This window comes from Zea mays, chromosome 8, assembly GCF_902167145.1.
Source record: "Zea mays cultivar B73 chromosome 8, Zm-B73-REFERENCE-NAM-5.0, whole genome shotgun sequence".
Taxonomy (NCBI): Eukaryota; Viridiplantae; Streptophyta; class Magnoliopsida; order Poales; family Poaceae; genus Zea; species Zea mays.
This window is the reverse complement of record NC_050103.1, coordinates 100,460,753-100,483,054: the sequence shown is the minus strand read 5'-3', so window position 1 is coordinate 100,483,054 and position 22,302 is coordinate 100,460,753. Positions and strand designations below refer to the sequence as shown.

Genomic DNA, 22,302 nt, shown 5'->3' with positions numbered 1-22,302 from the left:
GAGGCGTTGCATTTATATGAGTGCCGTCAATTGCTCCAATACAACCCTTAAAGTGAGGCCACATTCTTTGATCATTGGTAATTCTTCTATGCACTGTATGGAAATTAGGATCCTTTGGTTGTATGTACCTTTTTGACATTGCTACCATGCAATTCAGGACATCACTGAATTTTCTGCTAATTGTTTTCATTAGAGTGCTTGAAATCCTTTTGGACGGCAGTGAATGACCAAGCATGACCACAAATAACAAGAAACAATCCTAAAGATTCCATAGAGCTCATATGGACGGAAGAGGATATACCAAAGTCTCTTATCAACTCATCATGCAAATTCTATAATAGAGCTGGTTCCATCCTAAACATGTTGTAGCATTCTTTTGGATTATTCAATGCTTCCATGACCCAAGCAATACCAGAAAATATTGTTGCCCTTGGCTCATTCTTATCAACATATGATGCATAGTACCATGATAAAAGAGATGCAGCAGCCACAATTTTTTTTTGGTTCCCAATAATAACTTGAAGAACTATCAAGTCATCTTCTGAATCACTTGAGTCCCTTTCACTATCAGAAGAAGAAGACATCTGTATACATCAAAGGAATGAGACAACAACAAAATATCTTAAAAACAAAAACCAGTGAAAAGGCTAGCAACAAAATAGATAACAAAAAATAGGGCAGCAACAAAATTGATACAATCCATCCACAATAATGTCACAACATGTTCAAACCGGAGTAAAAAGGATTAAACAGATACATAGTATCACTGAAAATGGGACATAGTGCTACAAAAAATTACAGATCCTAGTGAATCATCCTAGTGACCCAATCATGTTTCATTGTAAGCCAGTTGAAGCGTTCTTCCGGTGTGTCCAAAGTCATAAACATCTCCCTCTCTGCCCTCTTGACAAAAACTTGAGATGCTATGAAGTGTTCTTTTGTTCCTGGAACTGTACCACACTCCTTCACCAATGCCATGACATCTCTAATGGAGCACCCATTGTCCTCCTTTCTTGCCAAAGACTCAACGGATGTTGTGCTCTTCTCACTTGCTATCACAAGTTTGCTCAATTGATCTTGCACCCAATGTCCTCCCAATGACCTGGGCTTTTTACCCTTGTCCTTTCGACCAACAGAAACATGATGCTTTCCTTTAGCAGTTGTAGGGGAAACCTCTTCACATTCTTCATAGTCTTCATCCTTGTCATCATTGGCCTCATAGTCTCCATCCTTGTCATCAGTGTTCTCAGTGGTTTCACCCTCCAGAATTTGTGGTGTAGTACCACTTGACGGAGCCCAATGATCATCTCCTCTGTTCCTAATATCTTCATACATGATGGCTTTTTCTTCCTCATGCAACAGAGGCCCATCTTTAAACTTGGCATTTCCTTTGTATTGCTACACATTAGGAGAAAGAAGATGTTAGACATATAACATGTAACACAAGATGCAATAAAGACAATTATCCAAAGTTCTATTACCTTATTCAAGTTCTTCCACCTTTCATTTGTCGCACTCCAGGTTTTTTTCGCGGTGTCCCATCCCAAACCAGTTTCCTTCGATAGTCTTTTTCCAATTTGTGTATTCAATCCTCATCTTGTCCCATTTGTTCTTGAACTGCATTTTGGTGTAGGACAACCCAGTCTTTTCTTTGAATTTGTCCATCACATTTTTGTACCCTATTTTATTTAAGTGGGTACTAGAACGGTTGTGCGCCTTCACTTGTTCGGCGAACAATTCACACACTAGAGCAGTGTTATCTTCATTCCAATCTGCACTATCACCCATATTGCTGTAAAAAAATTAAAATCTAAAACAAATATATGCAGCTACCAAAAAGGAATGCGGATAGCAGAGTGGCTGGGACTTATGTTTCCTCTCAAGCAAAATAAGCAACTATTCGTTGACACCAAAATATATAAATATTAGTACTCAAGGTTCTGGTTGTGTGCCCATTAAGCTGCCACGCCATCTTGTTTGTCTTGTGCGGCCACACCGCTATTCTTTTGACCATTGTTATTCAGATAAATTGCATTTTTGATTCTCCAAATTCTGATCGAGAGGTCTGAATTGTTGGTGCAGGGGATACTACAGGTGCAGCAGAAAGAAGGACTGCCAGCGTCCGATGGGGTCTCGTATCGTGGAATCCAGGTGAGTGCTTCCTCTTCTTGCTTGCTGGCAACGCACCTCCATCCCTGCAGACCCCAAGACCCCCATCCTCCCTCAGCATTGGTGGGCGCCCACCAAACTCCGAGTCGCTGTCGCTTGAGACCTCGTCAAGCTCCTTATCGTCCTTCCTTTTTGAAGGTCGGCTCATCAGTGGCGCATACGGCGAGCGGTGGCGGATGTACCCGTTGGGCACTTCACGGCCCCTGCTGCCATCACGGTGGCGATCCGAGTCACGGTGGCGGCTCGAGTGGCGGTACTCCTTGCTCCTCCTAGAACGCTCCAGGTCGAACTCCTGTCTCCTGGCCACGTCGAAGCTCCTATAACCCCCGTGCCGCGCTGCAGCCATGGAGTGCTGCAAGCAAGAATCCCACGGAATGGAATCGATCCAAAGCAGAGCGACTGGGACGAGCAGAGCAGAGCAGAACGCCGGGGTCCGCAGAGTAGAGCAGACAAACAGGAATCGTGCCGCCCTCGCGGCCGTGATCTGCGCTCGGCAAGCCACCAGTGATCTGCAGACGGACAGGAATCGCACCCGGTCGCGCCCGCCAAGCACAAGCACACGGCCGTGATCTGCAGACGAGCAGGAAGCCAGCCAGACGAACATACAAGCACATGGTAAGAAGAAGCACGTACCTGGGAACCGTAGGATAGCAGAAGAGCTCTCGCTGGAGGACGGCGAAACTACTAGAGATGGTCGAAACCCTAGCCGCCGGTCCCTTCAGCGACAGGAAGGGATCACGGGACAGAGGACGCGCGCCGTGGAGGGTTGCGGGAGGGGCTCGTTATGTTTTTGTCCAATGGCAATTGCGGGTAATTTCGATCAAACTTTAAGGGGAGGTCCATATTTGGTTGGTTGAGGAGCTGTTTTAAGGGAGGGTGGAGCAGGTTTTTTTAGATCCCACCTTTCTTCACAAAAACGACTCCCAATCTTTCGGCTCCATACGAGAATCAATTTAAAAAAATACACGTTTGGCACAGCTCCTCCAGATCCTCGCTTAGAATCAGGAGCTGGAGCTGTGCCAAACGGGCCCTAAGTAATATCGCAATCCATTAAAGGCTAATCCTGCTAGTTGTTTTTCTGCTAAATTAATTTGGAAGCATCGATGTCTTGTATCCCAGAATCTCCGGATGTAATCATTAACCGATTCATCTTTTGCTTGTCGCAAGGCCACTAAGTCCACTAAATCTAACTCATAATCACCGGAGAAAAAGTGATCATGGAATTTTTATTCTAAATCCCCCATGACAAAATAGAATTAGGAGGTAATGTAGCGTACCATGCGAACACGGTTCCTATTAAAGATAATGAAAATAAATGTACACGGAATGCTTCTGTATCGGCCAATTCTCCTAATTGTGCTAGATACTGGCCTATGTGTTCACGTGTGTTCTTTTCTTGGTCACCCGAAATTTTTGTGAATTCGGGTATCCTGGTTCCCTGTGGGTATGGGTGGTGATCAAATCAGTTGTCATAAGGTTTCTGATATGATTGCCCCCCAGGGACCATGCTTACTTTGAGCTTATCTTGGAACGCCCCGGCTATTTCTTCCCTCACTATATTGATGGCAGCCGGTGCAAGACCACCGGCTCTCTGGTCAAACATAGGTGAGGTTAGCTGGATATTAGCATATTGTCTTCCCCCATTGGTTTGAGCTATGTGGTGAATTACTATTTGCCCTATATGGCTTATAGAATTGACCGTTCCTTTCCGACCTTCTAGGCGGGGCCGAAAAACTTTCCTGGGCTTGGGATTCTCTATTAATGGGTGGATGCATTGCATATTGTGATGGGAAGTGTTGCTGGGACGGGTGAGGATTTAGGTAACAATCTTCCTCAAAAAACTCTGCGCCGGATCGTCCGGTTGAAACGCAGACCATCCGACGGTATGCTCGGACTGTCCGGATATGTGCACGGACCGTCCGTGATTATATGCGGACCATCCATCGCTGTATGCGAACGGTCCGACTGGGTAGTTTAGATTCTACGCAGTACGTTGTGGCTCGGACGCATGTCTGGGTAACTCATTAAAAATGAGTCCGGCCGTTGCTGGTCCGAACGGTCCGCGCTCACGTGCGGACGGTCCGGACATGTGCAAATCGGCTGATTTACTACCGATTCGTGGTTGCTCAGGGCATGTGTCCATCGACATCCCATAAAGGGGTTGTGACTGGTCGTGACAATCTATAGCCGATGTATTACGTGTGCTTCCCCTATTTCCACCTCGTGCGAAAGAAAATTTGCAATAGTAGATTTATCAAATGCATGTACTAGTCTCCTATAATCATTTTGCATACCCCTATGATATTTTGCATTTGTTCTCGCTGTTCATCTACATAATTCTTAAGAGATTGTAGCTCGTTTGTGTTACTTACATTGGGGATATCTGGTGTGAGTCGGAGCGAAGCCAGATCCGTCGCCCGTTGTCAGACGACTTTATTATTCCTGTCCACCTTGAAGTTGGCTAGAAACTTTGCCTTTGCCTCTTGAATCAGCTGCTCCTTGTGCTCCTCGAACTAGAGCTGTTCGTCAGCCGGCAAGATTTCCCAAGTCGGCTCTATAATGTTGCTGGGGGAGACTTAAGAACCATCCCTTGAACCGGCCATTGAGGGCCGATTTGATGAGTCTATATGTGTTGTCCCCGGCGGAGTTGCCAAAAAGTATGTTGACACCTTTTTTGGGCGCCAATCACTACACAAGAACCGTGGCGGTGCTCTCTGCACAGGGGCGGACGGTCCGCGGCCAGGGGCCGGACGGTCCGCGACCTGGCGCAGGGCTAGGGTTTCCTGCCTGACGGTCGGACGGTCCGCGCGTGCGCCAGGGCGGCGGAAGTCACTAGCGGCGCCTGGATCTCGCTCCCGGGAGGGACCCCGTCGGGAGGAGAGACCCTAGGAGTTGTCTAGGCTCGGCAGACCGACCTAGACTCCTCTAATCGACGTAGAGTCGAAGAGAAGCAGAGAATTTGGGGATTGAGAGGCTAAACTAGAACTAGACTAGAACTACTCCTAATTGTACAGGAAATAAATGCAAGATAAAAGTGTTATTGATTCGATTGATTCCTCCAAATCGGCCGTATACCTCTATATTTATAGAGGAGGGGGGCTGGACCCTTTACAAACTAATCTCCCGAGCCAATTCCGCGAATTTAGCTAACAACCGTAGCACAAAACTCAGAACCCTAATCTGCTCTGCGCATGCGCGGACCGTCGAGCCCACAGGCGCGGACCGTCCGGACCGCGGACCATCCAGTGGCTCAATTTGGTGCCCAACACTAACTTTTCAAACCCGAATAGACCGAATAACCCGAAATATAAAATTCTTAATATGCGATGGTATTATTATATGATTTATGAATTTATTAGGTAAAAATTATGATATCATCTTAAGGATAGTATATATATCTTCGTATGCTATTTTTTATAGTCACTTGTTATAATAACAGTACTTCCAATTAATTATTCATTGTATATATTTTAACAAAATATAATAGTTTCTCTACTATTTAGGTCTATTCAGTGGACCGAATAAATAAAACCAAAATTGTGAGTCTATTCAGGTTCGATTCCTAAAATTATTTTGAAAATTTCGATTCTTATTTTTCAGAACCCGAAATTTCACAAACCTGAATAGATCCAACCGAATAACCTAATAAACCGAATACCCACCAATATCGGATCCGTTGCTTAGCAAGTCCTCACGTGCGATTAGCCTCTTGGTCGCGGGGTTTCCCCCCTGTGTGAGGGATTTTATCCGATTCTAGCGGCCTAGATTCGTTTGCCTCGGACCGGGATGAATCCTGGCGTTTCAATAGAGTATATATAAAACTCTATTATTGACAGAATGGTCCGGAAACCGGTACCATCCGCCGCCGCAGCCATCCGCTTCTTCTCTTCGGTTCAGCTCTCGAGGTACGCGTGCGCGGATCCCAATCTTTCTTCCTCATCTTTATACTAGTCGACTACTAGACTTGATGCCAAACGATTTTCGTGTATTTGCACGGTCGCGCCGGAAGCTAAAACACAAGTATTCTGTTTTGCAATTATTGCACGATTCCGTGGTAGAATGGAAACTGTTTCAGGTTGCCAATGAAATTCGTGTTGGTGGATTTGGACGCTATGATTTGTTTGATTGTCTCATATCCTCATCGGTCCGTCTCTGGCATGTTGCCTCTTTCTGAGGGCTGAGGAGGTGGTATATACTCCGCGCCTCAGGTCCTTGTTTTCTAAGATCACGGCTAACCTTTTCAATTCGATTTAGTTTTTTTTTTGTGTGTTTTGGAAGGAAACAGTACATATTAAGCAAGCAACGCGATCTTGCAATTAGCTTTCTTTTCCCAGATAAAGAAACTTGCGCCTTTCAGGGCACGAATCTAAGATCAAAGCGATGTATTTATTATCTCAGGGAGGGTTAGGATGAGTAGGCCATTCGTGGTGGGGGTGGCTTCGGCTTAATATTCGGATTCAAATCCTTGTATTCCAGCTGCTCTTTAGGTTCTGCGGAGCTGTTTATATGGATTAATGAATTTTTGGAGTTTAACTCACATTTAACTATCAAGTATCAACTACATATTCCTAAAGATATAGATATGGATCCAAATTGATTGTTATGTTCCTACTTGAATTGACTTGTTATTGTAAGCTTGCCAATCCTGCAATGTGTTTCCTTGTTTCATTATGGTCGCTTGCTAAGAGGTAGGGAAGCCTTATTGATCTTTTTCTGTCCCACGATGGCACGATATTTAAGTTGCACCATGTTTTGTACATGCTGATCCGAGTGCATTTATTTGTCTTTAAAGATAAAGATGTTATAGGCATTTCTGCAGTTTCCAGGATGAAGGTAATAGCTGCCTACCTGCTTGCTGTTCTGGGTGGAAACACTTCCCCGACTGCTGATGATGTTAAGAGCATTCTGGAATCAGGTATTTCTGCTATTCTGGTTGTAACTGTCGCTTCTTCAGATTTAAATTTGGTCATAACTTTCTTCGATCTGTTATCTAGTGGCTGAGGTTGATTAGTTATCTTGCATGCAACAAGAGAAGAAGTCTGCTTTCACTAGTGGTTGAGGTTGATTCGTTATCTTGCATGCAAGGTGTCCACTAGTAGTTGAGGTTGATTAGTTATCTTGCACGCAAGAAGGTGGCTGAGATTGATTAGTTTAGTTTAAGTCTCTCGAGTGTTGGGGTTTGTTACTAATGTTAGCTTCCGTTAGTCAAGCTAGGGAGTTTATTAGTGTGCTTTACTGGCCTTATAATTAATGACCGGCTAAACCTTTGGGAACAAGTAGGAACTGAGTCATCCATCCGTCCACAGCCTCCTAGGGAGGGCGAATATGCTCCATTTCCTGCCGTTGTTACTCTTCCTAGCCAGATTAAGAAGGGCAATTTATCAATATGAGTTAAAATAGTGCGTGTCTAGTCATGAATCATGATATGGAGTCTGATTTCAAGACGTATTAGAATAAGTGGTACGATCATTGTGGAAATCATCTAGGTGACTGTACAATAAGTTGTTCGTTCCGTTTGCAATGTAATCAATAGACACAGTAAAGCACTTGATGTCGGAAAATTATAGTTATACGCTATGCTGGGCCTTGTTTGCCATAACAACGATATCTGTTTTCCGTACAGTTGGTGCTGAAGCTGATGAAGAAAAACTAGAGTTCCTGCTCACAGAACTCAAAGACAAGGACATAACAGAAGTGATTGCAGCTGGAAGGGAAAGGTTATCCTCTGTGCCTTCAGGTGGTGGTGCAATTGACATGGGAGCTCCAGCAGCTGTAGCTGGCGGTGGCGCAGCACCTGCTGAAGAGGCAAAGAAGGAAGAAAAGGTTGAAGAGAAGGAAGAGTCTGATGAAGTAAGTGTCTCTCACCTAAAACAGTTAAGTGCATGTTTGTTTGGGATTATAATCTGCTCAGATTATGTAATCTGACTTATTTTGAACTAACACTAGTTTAAAATAAGTTAGATTACATAATCTGAGCAGATTATAATCCCAAACAAATAGACCCTAAATCATTTAGTTCTACGTCAATCGTACACCAATAAACAATCTACTTGGTTTATCTGCTTGTTGTTGAAAGAGTTACCTTTCGAGTTTAGCACACCATTTGTGAATAGCTGCCTTGCTAACATTCACTAGCTACATTGCATAACCACATATATAGAGGGCTATCTACACTGCTACATAAATAATTTGGTGAGGCACTGTTCAATTTTTAATGGAAGCGGCCACAAAGTTTACCCGCACCCTAAAAATACGGGAGCACTTTCGCAAGCGGACATTTTATTTATAGACGGAAGTACGGAACTCTGCGATGGCGCGCACACACCTCCAGCGGCGGTGGGTCCAAATCCATTGATGGTGGGTTGAAATCAGGCAGCAGCGGCTTCATTAAAAACAAAATATATGTGATGTGATTTCGATACTACATACAGTGTTGAACTTATCGAGCCAGTTTCACTGGAAACCGGTGCTCACCGGTAAGCGAAAACCGGGCCGGTTTCAAATGGATTTTGGTTTAGAATTTAAGGATACGAAAGTCAAACTTTGGTCAAAAAACGGGTATTGAAAATTTTGGAACAAAATTGAAATCCTTGACTACATATGAGGAAGGAGATACTACTTTGGAAGGTCAGGTAGTGACCGGGAAGGACAACTTCGGGTATTTATGTTTAATGCTATAGAGTGACGGGGACATTGATGAAGATATTAGCCATAGAATTAAAGTAGGGTGGATGAAGTGGTGTCAACTGTCAAGCATCTGGCGTTCTATATGACAAGAAGGTACCATAGAAGCTAAAAAATAAGTTTTATAGGATATCGATTAAACCTGCTATGTTGTATGGTGCTGAATGTTGGCCTACAAAAAGATGACATGTTCAACATATAATGTTAGGCTATCTCTAGCCGCTCTTTTATCTTATTCCCTATATCACATCCTATTTTAAACTCCACTATGCAAACAATGTTATGTATAGTGCAAAACAATGTTTTGCTTGGTCATATACACGATCCGTTAGACACAACCTTACGAAGATGTGTATATTGCGTTGTATTTATAGCCATACAAGGGATTAAATATAGAATGATGATATATGTGATAGGCTACAATTGAATAAAAGTTTGTCTAACAATTTTGAGATGGTTTGGACATGTTTAACATAGACCTCCAAAGACGCTAATACTTAGTGGGATTCTAAGGCGTGGTAGTATTGAAAAGAGAGGAAGATAGAAGTTGACATAATAAAAGATAGTAAAAGGAGATTTAAAAGGATGAAATATACTTACAAATTTAGCCTTGAATAAAAGTGCATAGAAAATAGCTAATTCTGTGTTTGAACCATGACTTGTGGGTTCTATTAGGTTTTAATTTTAGCCTATCCCAAACTTGTTTAGAATAAAAGGCTTTGCAGACGGGCGCTGTGTCCGCCTATGTAAACTTTGATTTTCGCAGATGGGCGCTGTGTCCGCGATTGGAGGTGGACATGCTGCTCTCGCCTGCGAAACGAATTTTGGCCTTGACGCCTAAAATTTCCACCCAATTCCCTTTTATGTTATTGTCCCCTTTTATGTTATTCGTTGAATCACATCCTTACTAATTGGTAATCTTTGCTGAATTTCTTGCAGGATATGGGTTTCAGCTTGTTCGATTAAAACACCACTGCCAGTTTACAGTTTCTCTCGCGAATGGTCTCACAATATTCGCTGGTTTCCACAAAATAAGATTGTCAATAGCTACTACGTACTTATGCTATTCTGCATGTGATGTACGAGTGTGCATCTTCAAGAATCTTTAAGTTGAATGGTCCCATAATAATATTGATAACAATGTAAATTGTATGTCCTGTACGTACTTTGGTATCGCGACATCTCAGTGTGCATCTTCAAGGATCATAAGTTGAATGTTATCATTAAGGTCAGTTTGGTTCAGATAAATTTAATTGTTAGTTATAGCTAAACATTGCCTTGGTGTCGCAACAACTGAGTTGAATATTGTGACTGTTCGAATAAATGGTGGGGGATATTGATGATTTTTTTATTAAAATAGGATTACATCAGAGCTTTTTTTTAATCTTGGTGATGGATAATGTTATCGTTTTGATAAGTTCTAAATACTCCTAGGATAATATTTGAGCAATCTAAAGAAGTCAGTCCGGTGTATGCTGGATAGCAATTTCTTGGGACTTCTATTGGCTAGCACACCGCACCAGTGCGTGGATAGCAATTTCTTGGGACTTCTATTGGCTAGCACACCGCACCAGTCCGGTGTATGCTGGACTGCACACCGGACCAATTGCGTAGAGATGTTGGTTTTCAGTCCTTAGGCAGCGTGGCACACCGCACCGGTTCAGTAAGCATCAGACCTGTTAGAGTTTAATGGTTAGCTTTCGGTTCTAATGGCTAGGTGGTGTGGCGGCACACATGGTAGAGTCTGGTGTCACGGGAACAACATTCGATAGAGGTCCTGGTACTGTTCAAGGTCTTGTGCATGCAGAAATTACAGAATTTGTTATCCAAGTCTAACGACTATTTGGGTGGTTGGGAGCTACAAATACTCCCCTAACCAGCTCATTCAATACATAAGAGCTGAGCATTCAAGTCTATACACTAGAGCAACACTCTCGATCAATTAAAGCCTCCCAATTGCCATAGAGAGTCATGTGCGTTGATGTGTGATAGTGCCTTGTGAGAGTGGCTAAGAGAAGAATGTGTGCTATTGTGCTTGGAGCTTTAACTCCCATTTATTATAAAGGTTAGCAAGAGGCTCTGAGCTTGTGGAGTACCTCGTGGAGACTCCGGTCTCTCAATCGAGAATAAGAGGATTTAAGCTTAATCTTTGGAATCTACGATTTGTTTTTCATTCTCCCTCTATAAAATTTTTCTTGCTTTGATCTTCACTCTAATCACTTGTGTTGCTCACAAGCTTATTCTGCATTCATTAGAGCAACAAGTGGCAAGAGAACCCATCCTTCTACTCTGATTATATTTCCTCTTGTTCTAACATGTATGTTATGTGGGGGCCAAGTGTATAAGCGTCGACCACAACAAGAAGTAAGAGATGAGAAAGACAAGCTGGAATTGAGTTAGTTGAGAGAGTTTAGGGATAAGAGATAGATTGAGTTAGTTGAGAAAAGTTAGGGATAAGAAGGAGTAGCCGCACGTCCCCTTGGGACTACATAATGTAATCGAATGTGAAGGAAAAGGCAAGGAAGAAGTTTAATCTAATCTCTCTTCTACTACTCTAGTCTCCCTCTTCTGTCAACGACACTAAAAGTCGTCTAGAGGGGGTGAATAGGCGAAACCTGAAAATTATAAACTTTGAACACACACTATATCCAGGATTAGTGTTAGAAATAATTCGGAGTGCGAAAGATAGTTTCTCTTGCAATGAGTTGCTCAATCAATGCGGATAACTTTGGGAGCAAACTCAAAACGATGTGAGCAAGAGAATTTTAGAGAGAGAGGAGAGGGGAGAAACAAATCGAATGGTGAAGATTAATACAAGTGGACACGTCGATTTGTTTCCCGAGGTTCGGTTCCAAAGAACCTACTTTCCGTTGAGTAGGCCACAAAGGCCTGGTCTATTTCAACCCTTTCCCTCTCTCAATCGGCCACTTAGACCGGTCGAGTGCTTTTTCTCAATCTCACGGGTCACTAAGACCCCACAAGGAACACCACACAATTAGGTGTCTCTTGCAAACTTTACAAAACATTTAGAGAGTTTAGAGAGAGAAGAAGAAAGCACGATTAAGAAAACCAAGCAACAAGAGCAACAAATGAAACACGAATCACACTCTCTCTCAAGTCACTAATCACTAATGATCACTTGTCTCAATTATGGAACTTGGAGAGATTGGAAGCTTTGAATGTGTCTTGGAATGGATTGCTAGCTCTTATATTGAATGTGTATGAGTGGAGTGCTGGGATCAAGTGAATGGAGGTGGTTGGGGTTGTATTTATAGCCTCCAACCACTTCCTAGCCGTTGCTCCTTTTCTGCCGACCGTGGACGGTCCGCGTCCCTAGTCCAGACGGTCTACCCCTGCACATCAACGGCTGAAATCGCAACGGTCAGCAGTAACGGCTATATCAACGGCTATAGTGCATTTAATGCGTCGTTAGATGTCAGATAAAGCAGTCGTGGATGGTCCGGTCGTGCACCACGGATGGTCCGCGAGGATGCTAAAAATAAATTTTATCGAACCCGTCTGTAACGCCCTGAATTTGGGGGTAGATTTTTTTATTCTTTTCCCTCACCAAATTCAGGCGTTACCCTTTCTTTTTCCCTTTTCTCCTCGCTAAACCTTGATCTTTTCCAAAGTTATAGCAGGATTCGGCTTGAGATCCCATATAAAGAAAAACCCTAAAATACTTTATTTTGTGTGATGCACCATGCCGAACCATGCATACTTTTTGATTGTTTGAAAATGTGAACGCATTCATCTAGAGAAAAGTAGATTTTAGAAAAAGGAAAAACCTTTTTTCTCTCTTTCCCCCTCCCCCCCCATTTTTGGCCCAGCCGCCCCCTCCCCCTCGCGCCCGGCGCAGCCCCCCCCCCTCCCCTTTCCCTCCCCCCCGCTGTGGGCCGCCCCCCCCGCGCGCCCCCTGTGGGCCCAAAGCGGCCCAGCCGCCCCTCCCCCTCCCCCCCAAATTCTCTCTCTCCCCTCCCCTGCGGGCCCCGCCCGTCATTCTCTCTCCCTCTCTCCCTCTCCCCTACCCTAACCGCCGCCGCCGCCGTCGCCGCGCCGCCCTCCCTCGCCGCGGTGAGGCCCCCCTCCCCCCTTCTCCCTCCCCTCCCTCCCCCTTCCCCGCCCGCCGGCGTCCTCCCGCGGCGCAGCCGCGCCCGGCCCCGCTCGGCCGCCCCCGCGCCCGGCCCCGCCCGGCTCCCCAGCGAGCCGCCCCCGCCGCCGCCCCGGCTCGGCCGCCCCGTCCCCGCCCCCGCCTCGGCCCGGCTCGGCCGCGCCCGCGCCCGCCTCGGCTCCGGCCATGGCGCCGCCGCCTCGGCACCGGTCGCCCTCGCCCCGTGCGCGCCGCTCGGCCCCGCCTCGGCCCCGGCCGCGCCGCCCCGCGCCGCCCGGCCCCCGTCTCGGCCGCGCTGCCCCGTGCCCGGCCCCCGCGCCCGGCCGTGCCGCCCCGGCCCCGGCCGCCCCCGCCCCGCCCGTGCCCCGCCCGTGCTCCGTGCTCGCCCGCCCGCCCCGGCGTGCCTTGCTCGTGTCGTGATGGCCCCGGCGCGGCCTCGAGCTCGGCCCAGCGTGCTTATGGCGCGCGGCCTTGAGCTCGGCTAGCGCGCGGCCCCGACGTGCGCACGGCTAGTTCGCGGCGCGCGCGTGCGGCCTTGCGCGCGTGCTCGCGTAGCGCGCAGTGCCTTGGCACGGCCCGTCGTGCCTTCGTCTACCCCCAGACGTGCCCGTCTACCCCCCTTTTTTATATTTTATGCGTGCTAATCACATTGTTCATATTAATAAGATAGGAGTCTCAATTTAGAAATTGGTTATGTTAGTTAATTTGTATAGCTAATCGTCTATCTCATTTAATGTTAATCTACTAAAAGTGGTCATGTTTCCATTAGTGCATGTAGCTAATCCTTATTATTGGAGCTAAGTAGAACTATAGCACGTAACGTTTAGTTATTCGTCTACCCGTGATGCGTTTCGCGTAAGCTTTAACCCCGCGAAACCCTCCCCCGTCTCTTTCTAACCCTGGAAAGTGCAATATCACATGTCATATTCTATGCATGTTTAATCTACTTGTTCTCTTGTATGGTGTACTGTTGGTTTTCTAATTTCAATGGATGGATGAATGTATGTTTGCACTCGCATAGAGAACGATCCGGTTGAAGAGCCCGAGGAACTCACAAGAGAAGCCCCTGAGCAGCAATTGGTTGGTGGAGGCAAGTGTCCCTTGACCTATCTCTGTCCTATTCATTCTTTAATTCACCTCCCGCATTACACATTTATACTTAAGGATTGACTAGCTTTTGTTATCCATGTCCTTGTTTACCTATTTGGGTTGGATTATTATGGTTTAGCTTTATGCTATTGCTTAACTCTAATCAATGAACATGATGAGATTATCTATGATACGCTGTTTTCCCCTCTCTTATTATGATGTTATACTTGTGGTCTTCAAGGGGGCTCGAGCGGTTTCTTGAGTGCCTCTCTGTGGGGGACAGATATCCCCCGGGTCCACTGGAAGGGTAAAAGACCTCACGAAAGGCCCAAGGGCCCAATAAATTGTAAGGTCATTCCTTCATGGGCCTGGGGAGGGACAATCAGTAAAGTAGATCGACGTAAGGCCGGATCGGTGCAAGGCCAGACGGCCCCACAGCGTTGAGCAAGAAACCACAGCGGAAGATCCGACTTTCCCGCGTTGGGGCCCCATGCAACGGAACCAGGCGGGGATAGGTCGGCAGAATCATAGGAAGATAGACTCGAACAGTTCACTATCTTTTAGGTGCATGTTGTTATCATATCCACATGTATTGCCCCACGGTCGAATATATAAGGCCTAGGGGGCACCCCTTCAGATCAATCGAACTCACTACTCAACCATCCACCTCAACTCTCCACGTTCTCGCTTTAGAGAATTACCTTGTAACCCATTACACAAAGCATCCTCACCAGGACGTAGGGTGTTACGCATCTCTAAGCGGCCCGAACCTGTAAACACTGTCCATTATCTCTCGTGCGTCTGGCACGAACCATTTTGCTACAGTCGGCGACACCGTCCTACTCCTAAAAACACCTCGAGGGGCAACCCCGGGTGTGCGGTCGGACCCAAAACACCGACAGCTGGCGCGCCAGGTAGGGGGTGTGTCGACGATCTAAGCTAGCTCAATGGCCATCACCTTCCACAACAAGATCACCTTCCGTCCCGGATCCATGTTCTGCTTTGGAACGATCTCGTCCATAGAAGACGAAGAGGGAACTCTACACCGTATTGCAGATCCGCCAAGAAAGAAGTCTCCTCCAACAAACTCCGAAGATACCGGAGAAGTGCAACCTCCAGCTCTCCGAAGGAAGATCGCCACGACAGCCGCGCCATTCTACCCCGACGTTCTTTTCATCGGGAGAGTGGAGTCGCCCCCCGTCTCCGACGACGAGCCAACCGCGTCTGGGGAAGAACCACCTCAGCGGGAGTCCCGTCGACGAAGAAATCGGTGCCGAAACATCCGGCGACATCACCAAGCCGGAGAACGGGATCCGGAGCAGCCTGTCTCGCGAGACGAGATCTCGGAGATGGGAGAAACTCCGGAAGAACGCGTCTTCAGAGAACGAAGGAACTCCCGACGACGTGATCGTTGACGAGCTCAGGAACAAGCCGAGCAGGACGCAAGGCAGCGCCGGGAAAATCCACTCTTCGGTCGCAACCTAAACCCCGACTTCGCCCGAGCCATGAACACGCCGAGTGAAGTCGGAGGAGTGCTAGCTCGGATAGCTGATGGACTCCCTCGGACTCCTGATGCCGAGGGCTATCGACGCCTGTTCACCCAAGCAGCCAACCATCTTCTACCTCTTGCTCACCCGCCGAATGATTTGCGACACGCCATCAACAGTCGCCGAGACGCGCGGAGCTCCATCAACGCTTCGCGTGAACGACGGCATGAGAACGAGATCCGCCGCCGAGAAGAGTACGACAGGGATCATGGCATCCCAACTCAGAGTCAAGCCACCAGAGCCGAATCAACGACGGCCTCGACTGGCGGGACTACCCGGGGACGGTCGAAGAACCACAACAACTACTCCCCTCCCCGGGACAGACATCATCCCCGACGACATGAGGACACATGTGGAGTGTCCGCCCTTACTCCACGCCTTAGGGCCATTCAATGGCCCCCTAACTTCAAGGTATCCAATGTCGATAAGTATGAACCTAAGCAGGACCCAGGAGGCTGGCTGGCCATCTACACCACTGCCGCTCGAGCAGCCGGAGCATCCGAAGACGTAATGACTGCGTACTTACCCATTGTCCTCGGGCAAGATGCACTACAATGGCTACGACATCTACCCCGGCACTGCATCGACGACTGGAGCGATTTCAGCCGACGTTTCACCGCTAACTTTCAGTCCCTCTCCGACAAACCAGCACAACCATGGGACCTCAAATCCATCAAGTGCCGGGGGGGGGGACGAAACTCTCCGGTCATACCTCAAAAGGTTCCAGACCATGAGAAATTGTATCCCCGAGGTAACGGAGGTGGCCGTGATTGAGGACTTCTACAGAGGATCCAATGACTCGGCCTTCGTCCGAGCCATATTGCAGAAGGCGCCAACTACCTCCGAGGAGCTGTTCCGGGAAGCCGACCTCTACATCACCACCGACGAGCGAGCCCAGGACCTCATCGGGGGAGCGAAGCCCGCACCAACAGCACCACGACGCGACGCGAACCAGCAACCTGACAAACGCTGGGAGAAGAGACCTCGCGAAGAAGTGCACGCCGCCGGACCACCTGCCTCTCACGCCCGGGGAGGACCTCGCGGAGGCGAGCGCACACTGGACGACATCCTCGACGCCCAGTGCCCGTACCACAAGGACATGCGCCACACTCTTCGGAACTGCCGGGACTTCAAGCACTCCGTTGGGCACGGCCGACCCTTCCAACCTACCTCCTCCTCCGCCGCGGGGAGGACCAGAAGAACCACGACAACCCCAGCAGCAGGAGGAGGGAGGAGGAGGAGCTTTCCCACGCGTTGACAGGGAGGTCAACGTCATCTTCGGCGGACACGGGTCGCAGGAGAACAAAAGACAGCAAAAGCTCAACGATCGGCAGATACTGGTGGCAACCACCGGTCCTCCCGCTCCGTACCGATGGTCGGAGCACCCGATCACTTTCACTCGGGTAGACCAATGGCTCAACTTCGACCACCCAGGCAAATACCCGCTCCTCGTCGATCCGGTGATCCGAGAGAGCAGGGTGAAGAAGGTGTTAGTGGACGGGGGGAGCAGCATCAACGTCACCTTCCCCCGGACACTCTGAGGCTTGGGAGTTCACCTCAAAGAACTCCACGAGTCAGACACTCCTTTCTTCGGCATCGTGCCGACTGAAGGGGAATACCCGCTGGGCCACATCTACATGCCCGTCACCTTCGGAACTCCGGAGAACTACAGAACCGAGTTCCTGAGGTTCGAAGTGGCGAATTTCGACTGCGGGTACAACGCCATCATCGGGAGGTCGGGATTGGCAAAATTCATGGCCATTCCGCATTACACGTACATGATATTGAAGATGCCGGGACCACAAGGAATCATAACTGTGCGTGCTGACCTCCAAGGCGCCGCAGAATGTTTCCGAGTGGCCATCCAGGCGGCCCTCACCATCAAACCGTCGGCGACTTCTTCAGCGCAGGCAAACTCTAAGCCTGAGGAAGACCTTATGGCACCGGCGAACGAAGCTCAAGCCGCGACCTCTATGCGGCCGACTGAGGAAACTAAAAGGATCAATCTGGGGTTCACTGATGAATGCAAGACTGCCATCATCAGCTCTAGCCTGGATGATAAATAGGAAGGCGCGCTCATCCGGTTTCTGCAAGACAACCGAGACGTATTCGCATGGCAACCTGCGGATATGCCGGGAGTCCCGAGAGAACTGGCCGAGCACAAACTGAAGGTCTACCCCCAGGCAAGGCCGATCCAGCAAAAACTACATCGTTTCACGCCCGACAAGAGAGAGGCCATTCGTGCTGAGTTGGCCCGCTTGGTCGCGGCTGGGTTTATCAGAGAGGTGTTACATCCCGAGTGGTTAGCCAACCCTATTCTTGTACTCAAAAAGAATAAAGTGGATTGGCGCATGTGCGTCGACTATACTGATCTCAACAAACATTGTCCGAAGGATCCCTTCGGGCTCCCAAGGATAGATCAGGTGGTAGACTCCACCGCTGGATGTTCTATGCTGTCTTTCCTGGATTGCTATTCCGGATACCATCAGATCAGCTTGGCGAAGGAAGACGAGGAAAAAACAACGTTCATCACTCCGTTTGGTGCTTTCTGTTATACCTCCATGCCGTTCGGCCTCAAAAACGCTGGAGCGATCTATCAGAGAGCCATTCAAACATGCTTAGCCGATCACTGGGGCAAGCGTGTGGAAGCCTACGTGGATGACGTGGTAATCAAAACAGAGAACTCAGAAAACTTCATCGAAGACTTGCAGCTGGTTTTCAACAGTCTATGGCGGTATCGGTGGAAGCTTAACCCCGAAAAATGTGTTTTTGGGGTACCAGCAGGAAAGTTACTCGGATTTATTGTCAGCCACCGGGGAATTGAAGCTAATCCGGAAAAGATTGAAGCTATCATGAAAATGGAAGCTCCACGATCACAAAAGAAGGTTCAGCGACTTACCGGATGTATGGCAGCCCTGAGTAGATTTATATCCAGGCTAGGAGAAAAAGGTTTACCATTTTACAAGCTACTCAAGGAGGTGGACAAGTTTCAGTGGACTTCAGAAGCACAGGAAGCCCTAGATGCACTGAAAAAATTATTGACAACCCCACCAGTGCTGAAACCACCACGGCGAGCCACATCGACTCAACCGGTTGAAGATCTGTTGTTGTATATCTCTTGCACGACTCACGTGGTAAGCACCGCGTTGGTAGTCGAGCGAGCAGAAGAAGGACATGCCTACCTAGTGCAACACCCTGTTTATTTCATCAGTGAAGTTCTGGGTCCCTCGAAGGAAAAGTATCCTCAAGTTCAGAAACTATTATACGCAATACTTCTAACTGCCCGCAAGCTACGTCACTACTTTGATGACCACAAAGTCATAGTAGTCACCGGTTTTCTGATAGGGGATATTCTTCACAACAAGGAAGCCATTGGCCGAATAGCCAAGTGGGCCTGTGAACTGGGATCTCATGACATCGAATTTCGACCTTGTACTGCCATTAAAACCCAAGCATTGGTTGACTTCATATCAGAATGGACTAAACAACAAGTACCAGAGAACCCAGAAACCACAGAAGTATGGCGGATGTATTTTGATGGCTCGCTGAAGCTGCAGGGAGCAGGCGCGGGAATTGTCTTCATCGCACCTGGAGGCGAACACCTCAAATATGCCCTCCAGTTGTTATTTCCAGCCTCCAACAATGCAGCCGAGTATGAAGCTCTGATCCATGGACTAAACATTGCCATATCATTAGGCATTAAGAGACTAATGGTATACGGAGATTCTCTGGTGGTCATAAGCCAGATAAACAAAGAATGGGACTGTTCGAATGATTCAATGGGAAAATACTGCACTGCCGTCCGGAAACTAGAAGATAAATTTGAAGGCCTAGAATTTCATCATGTAGAAAGAGATCGAAACACGGCGGCCGATGTATTGTCCAAGCTAGGATCCAGTCGAACTCAGGTCCCACCCGGAGTCTTTGTACAAGGAATACCACAACCAAGCATCTCAATGGATCAGGCAGAAGAATGTAATATCGTAAATCAACCAGAGCCAGACTCTGATGACTGGAGAAGGCCGATCATCAGATATATAAAGAATGAAGAGAAACCAGATGACAAAAATGTAGCCGAGCGCATCGCCAGACAGTCAGCCCACTACACACTCATTGGGGAAACATTATACAGAAGGGGTGCATCAGGCGTCCTCATGAAGTGCATTCTCTCATCTACTGGGAAGCGACTTCTGGATGAGGTCCATGTTGGGCAATGTGGAATACACGCAGCATCCAAGACACTAGTCGGGAAGGTCTTCAGGTCAGGATTCTGTTGGCCAACAGCAAAAAGCGATGCAACCGAGTTAGTTCAGAGGTGCGAAGCTTGCCAGTACTTGTCAAAGCAACAACATCTACCAGCACAGCAATTGTAGACCATACCAGTAACTTGGCCCTTCGCATGCTAGGGACTGGATATGATTGGGCCTTTCAAGAAAGCTCAAGGAGGATACACTCACGTACTGGTAGCAATCGACAAATTCACTAAATGGATAGAGTTCAAACCCATTGCTTCTTTAACCTTAGCTAAGGCCGTGGAATTCATACAAGACATAATATTCAGATTCGGAATACCAAACAATATTATAACTGACTTAGGATCCAACTTCACAAGTTCAGAATTCTTCGATTTCTGCGAGCAAAAGAGCATTCAGATCAAGTATGCTTCGGTAGCACACCCGAGGGCCAACGGGCAGGTTGAGCGAGCTAACGGGATGATATTGGAGGCACTCAGGAAAAGGGTCTTCGAGAAGAATGAAAAGTTCGCAGGAAAGTGGATAAGGGAATTGCCCTACGTCGTTTGGAGCCTAAGAACCCAACCTAGCCGAGCTCTACATGGAAACACTCCTTTCTTCATGGTATATGGGTCAGAGGCAGTATTACCCGCCGATCTCAAGTTCGGGGCCCCGAGGTTGATCTTCGAAAGCATAGCAGAAGCCGAAGCCACTAGGCTGGAGGACATTGATGTACTCGAAGAAGAACGACTGAATGCAGTAATTCAATCAGCACGATACCAGCAGACTCTGAGACGCTATCACGACAAGGCCGTGCGACAACGATCCTTCTCAGTGGGAGATCTCGTCCTCCACCGAATTCTAACGGGGGAGGGACGACACAAGTTGTCGCCCTTATGGGAAGGACCATTCATAGTGGCAGAAGTCACTCGGCCGGGATCATATCGTCTCACTCAAATGGACGGCACAGAAATTGGGAATTCCTAGAATATAGAACACCTCAGGAAGTTTTATCCTTAGCTATATTTCAAAAGCTATCAGGACAACGATGTACTCTGTAAAACGGGAGATATGTCATCAATAAAGAAGGCTTCAAAGATACTCAACTTGTTCATGATTGACCAGCACACTTTCTTAACTCAGGGTGACCACTATGCCCTGCTAACGGAGCAATCGGCTTAAGTCGGCAAAGATTTAAGACGGTGCAACATGCTCACGCTTACTTAACTCGGGGTGACCACTATGCCCTGCTAACGGAGCAATCGGCTTAAGTCGGCAAAGACTTAAGATGGTGCAACATGCTCACGCTTACTTAACTCGGGGTGACCACTATGCCCTGCTAACGGAGCAATCGGCTTAAGTTGGCAAAGACTTAAGACGGTGCAACATGCTCACGCTTACTTAACTCGGGGTGACCGCTATGCCCTGCTAACGGAGCAATCGGCTTAAGTCGGCAAAGACTTAAGACGGTGCAACATGCTCACGCTTACTTAACTCGGGGTGACCACTATGCCCTGCTAACGGAGCAATCGGCTTAAGTCGGCAACGACTTAAGGCGGTACAACATGCTCACGCTTACGTAGCTCGGGGTGACCACTATGCCCTATTAACAGAAGCAATCCACTTAAATCAGCCGCGACTTAAGGCGATCTGACGTGCTTACAACTACATAAGGATGACTTCTATATCCTGTAAACAAGTTTCAAAACCATCACACAGCCTTTTACTACTGCAAATTTACATACTGATGAATTCTGAAACAATAGGAGAATAACAGTATCATTCAAGGGCTAAACTGGTGTCCTCTAACAAATGTTTGACCGTTCTAACCGCGCGCTCAAAGCACGCAAAATATTTCTCTATTTCGCGATATCTTTCTCAGGAGCAACCGACGAGGAAGGGCGACTTGAGGAATCAGGAGCAGCATTCACGTCAACCCTTATATCTTCAGGAACAACCACACCGGGTCTCCTCATCAAGATTCGTCCCGCCCGAATGGCCTTATCCATGGCTCTGTCGCGCTGGGCTCTCAGAGTAATGGAAGTTTCTTCAGCAACCTTGGCAGCCAATTGAGCGGTTTCTAGCTCCTGGGCGATGGATTTCTTGGAAGCACGGAGTTCTTTGATAGTAGCATCCTTAGCCGATATCAACTGCCTGAGACGGATCACGTCATCCGTGGATTCCTGCAGCCTACGGCGAAGATTATCTAACTCCTCCATGGTAAAGTGGTGACTCCTCTCCAGGATGGTCAACGAGTTGCTAGAGTCGCGATACAGTCTGTCAAGATTGTCACGAGACGCAGCAAGGACACGTTTTTCTTCCTGCAAACAAGAATCAACTCCTCCAAACATCAAACAAGCAATAGGAACACAACAATGCAAAGCACAGTTTCATAAGTGACCTTTTCAGAATCAAGCTGAGTGCGAAGGGAAGAGCTCAGTGCATTGGCGTCATCTAGGGCAGCAGAGAC

The 22,302-nt window shown here is 47.6% G+C and overlaps 2 protein-coding genes across 3 annotated transcripts; one reads left to right on the top strand and one right to left on the bottom strand.

Moving 5' to 3' along the window:
• Positions 1-804: 804 nt before the first annotated feature.
• Positions 805-2,515, bottom strand: LOC103637130 (cyclin-dependent kinase G-1-like). The gene is made up of 2 exons (XM_020543057.1): positions 2,093-2,515; positions 805-1,398 (listed from the first exon to the last, which is right to left on the bottom strand). The coding sequence occupies exons 1-2, from the start codon at positions 2,513-2,515 to the stop codon at positions 805-807; spliced, it is 1,017 nt and encodes a 338-aa protein (XP_020398646.1).
• A 3,513-nt stretch (positions 2,516-6,028) lies between these two features.
• On the top strand, positions 6,029-10,101 carry LOC542340 (acidic ribosomal protein P2b (rpp2b)). 2 transcript variants are annotated; one of them, NM_001111920.2, is made up of 4 exons: positions 6,029-6,074; positions 6,989-7,084; positions 7,793-8,019; positions 9,793-10,101. In NM_001111920.2, the coding sequence occupies exons 2-4, from the start codon at positions 6,997-6,999 to the stop codon at positions 9,817-9,819; spliced, it is 342 nt and encodes a 113-aa protein (NP_001105390.1). In that variant the 5' UTR covers positions 6,029-6,074; positions 6,989-6,996; the 3' UTR covers positions 9,820-10,101. The 2 variants fall into 2 exon arrangements, with proteins under 2 accessions (NP_001105390.1, NP_001365449.1); NM_001378520.1 differs by having other exon boundaries at positions 6,962-7,084; positions 9,793-10,095.
• The last annotated feature ends 12,201 nt before the right edge of the window (positions 10,102-22,302 follow it).

Coding starts and splice junctions, on each gene's coding strand:
- LOC103637130 (XM_020543057.1), bottom strand. CDS start 2,515: ATGGCTGCAGCGCGGCACGGGGGTTATAGGAGCTTCGACGTGGCCAGG. Junction 1,399..2,092: donor TCCTTCTTTCTGCTGCACCT/GTAGTATCCCCT, acceptor CCTAATGTGTAG/CAATACAAAGGAAATGCCAA.
- LOC542340 (NM_001111920.2), top strand. CDS start 6,997: ATGAAGGTAATAGCTGCCTACCTGCTTGCTGTTCTGGGTGGAAACACT. Junction 7,085..7,792: donor TAAGAGCATTCTGGAATCAG/GTATTTCTGCTA, acceptor TTTTCCGTACAG/TTGGTGCTGAAGCTGATGAA. Junction 8,020..9,792: donor AGAAGGAAGAGTCTGATGAA/GTAAGTGTCTCT, acceptor AATTTCTTGCAG/GATATGGGTTTCAGCTTGTT.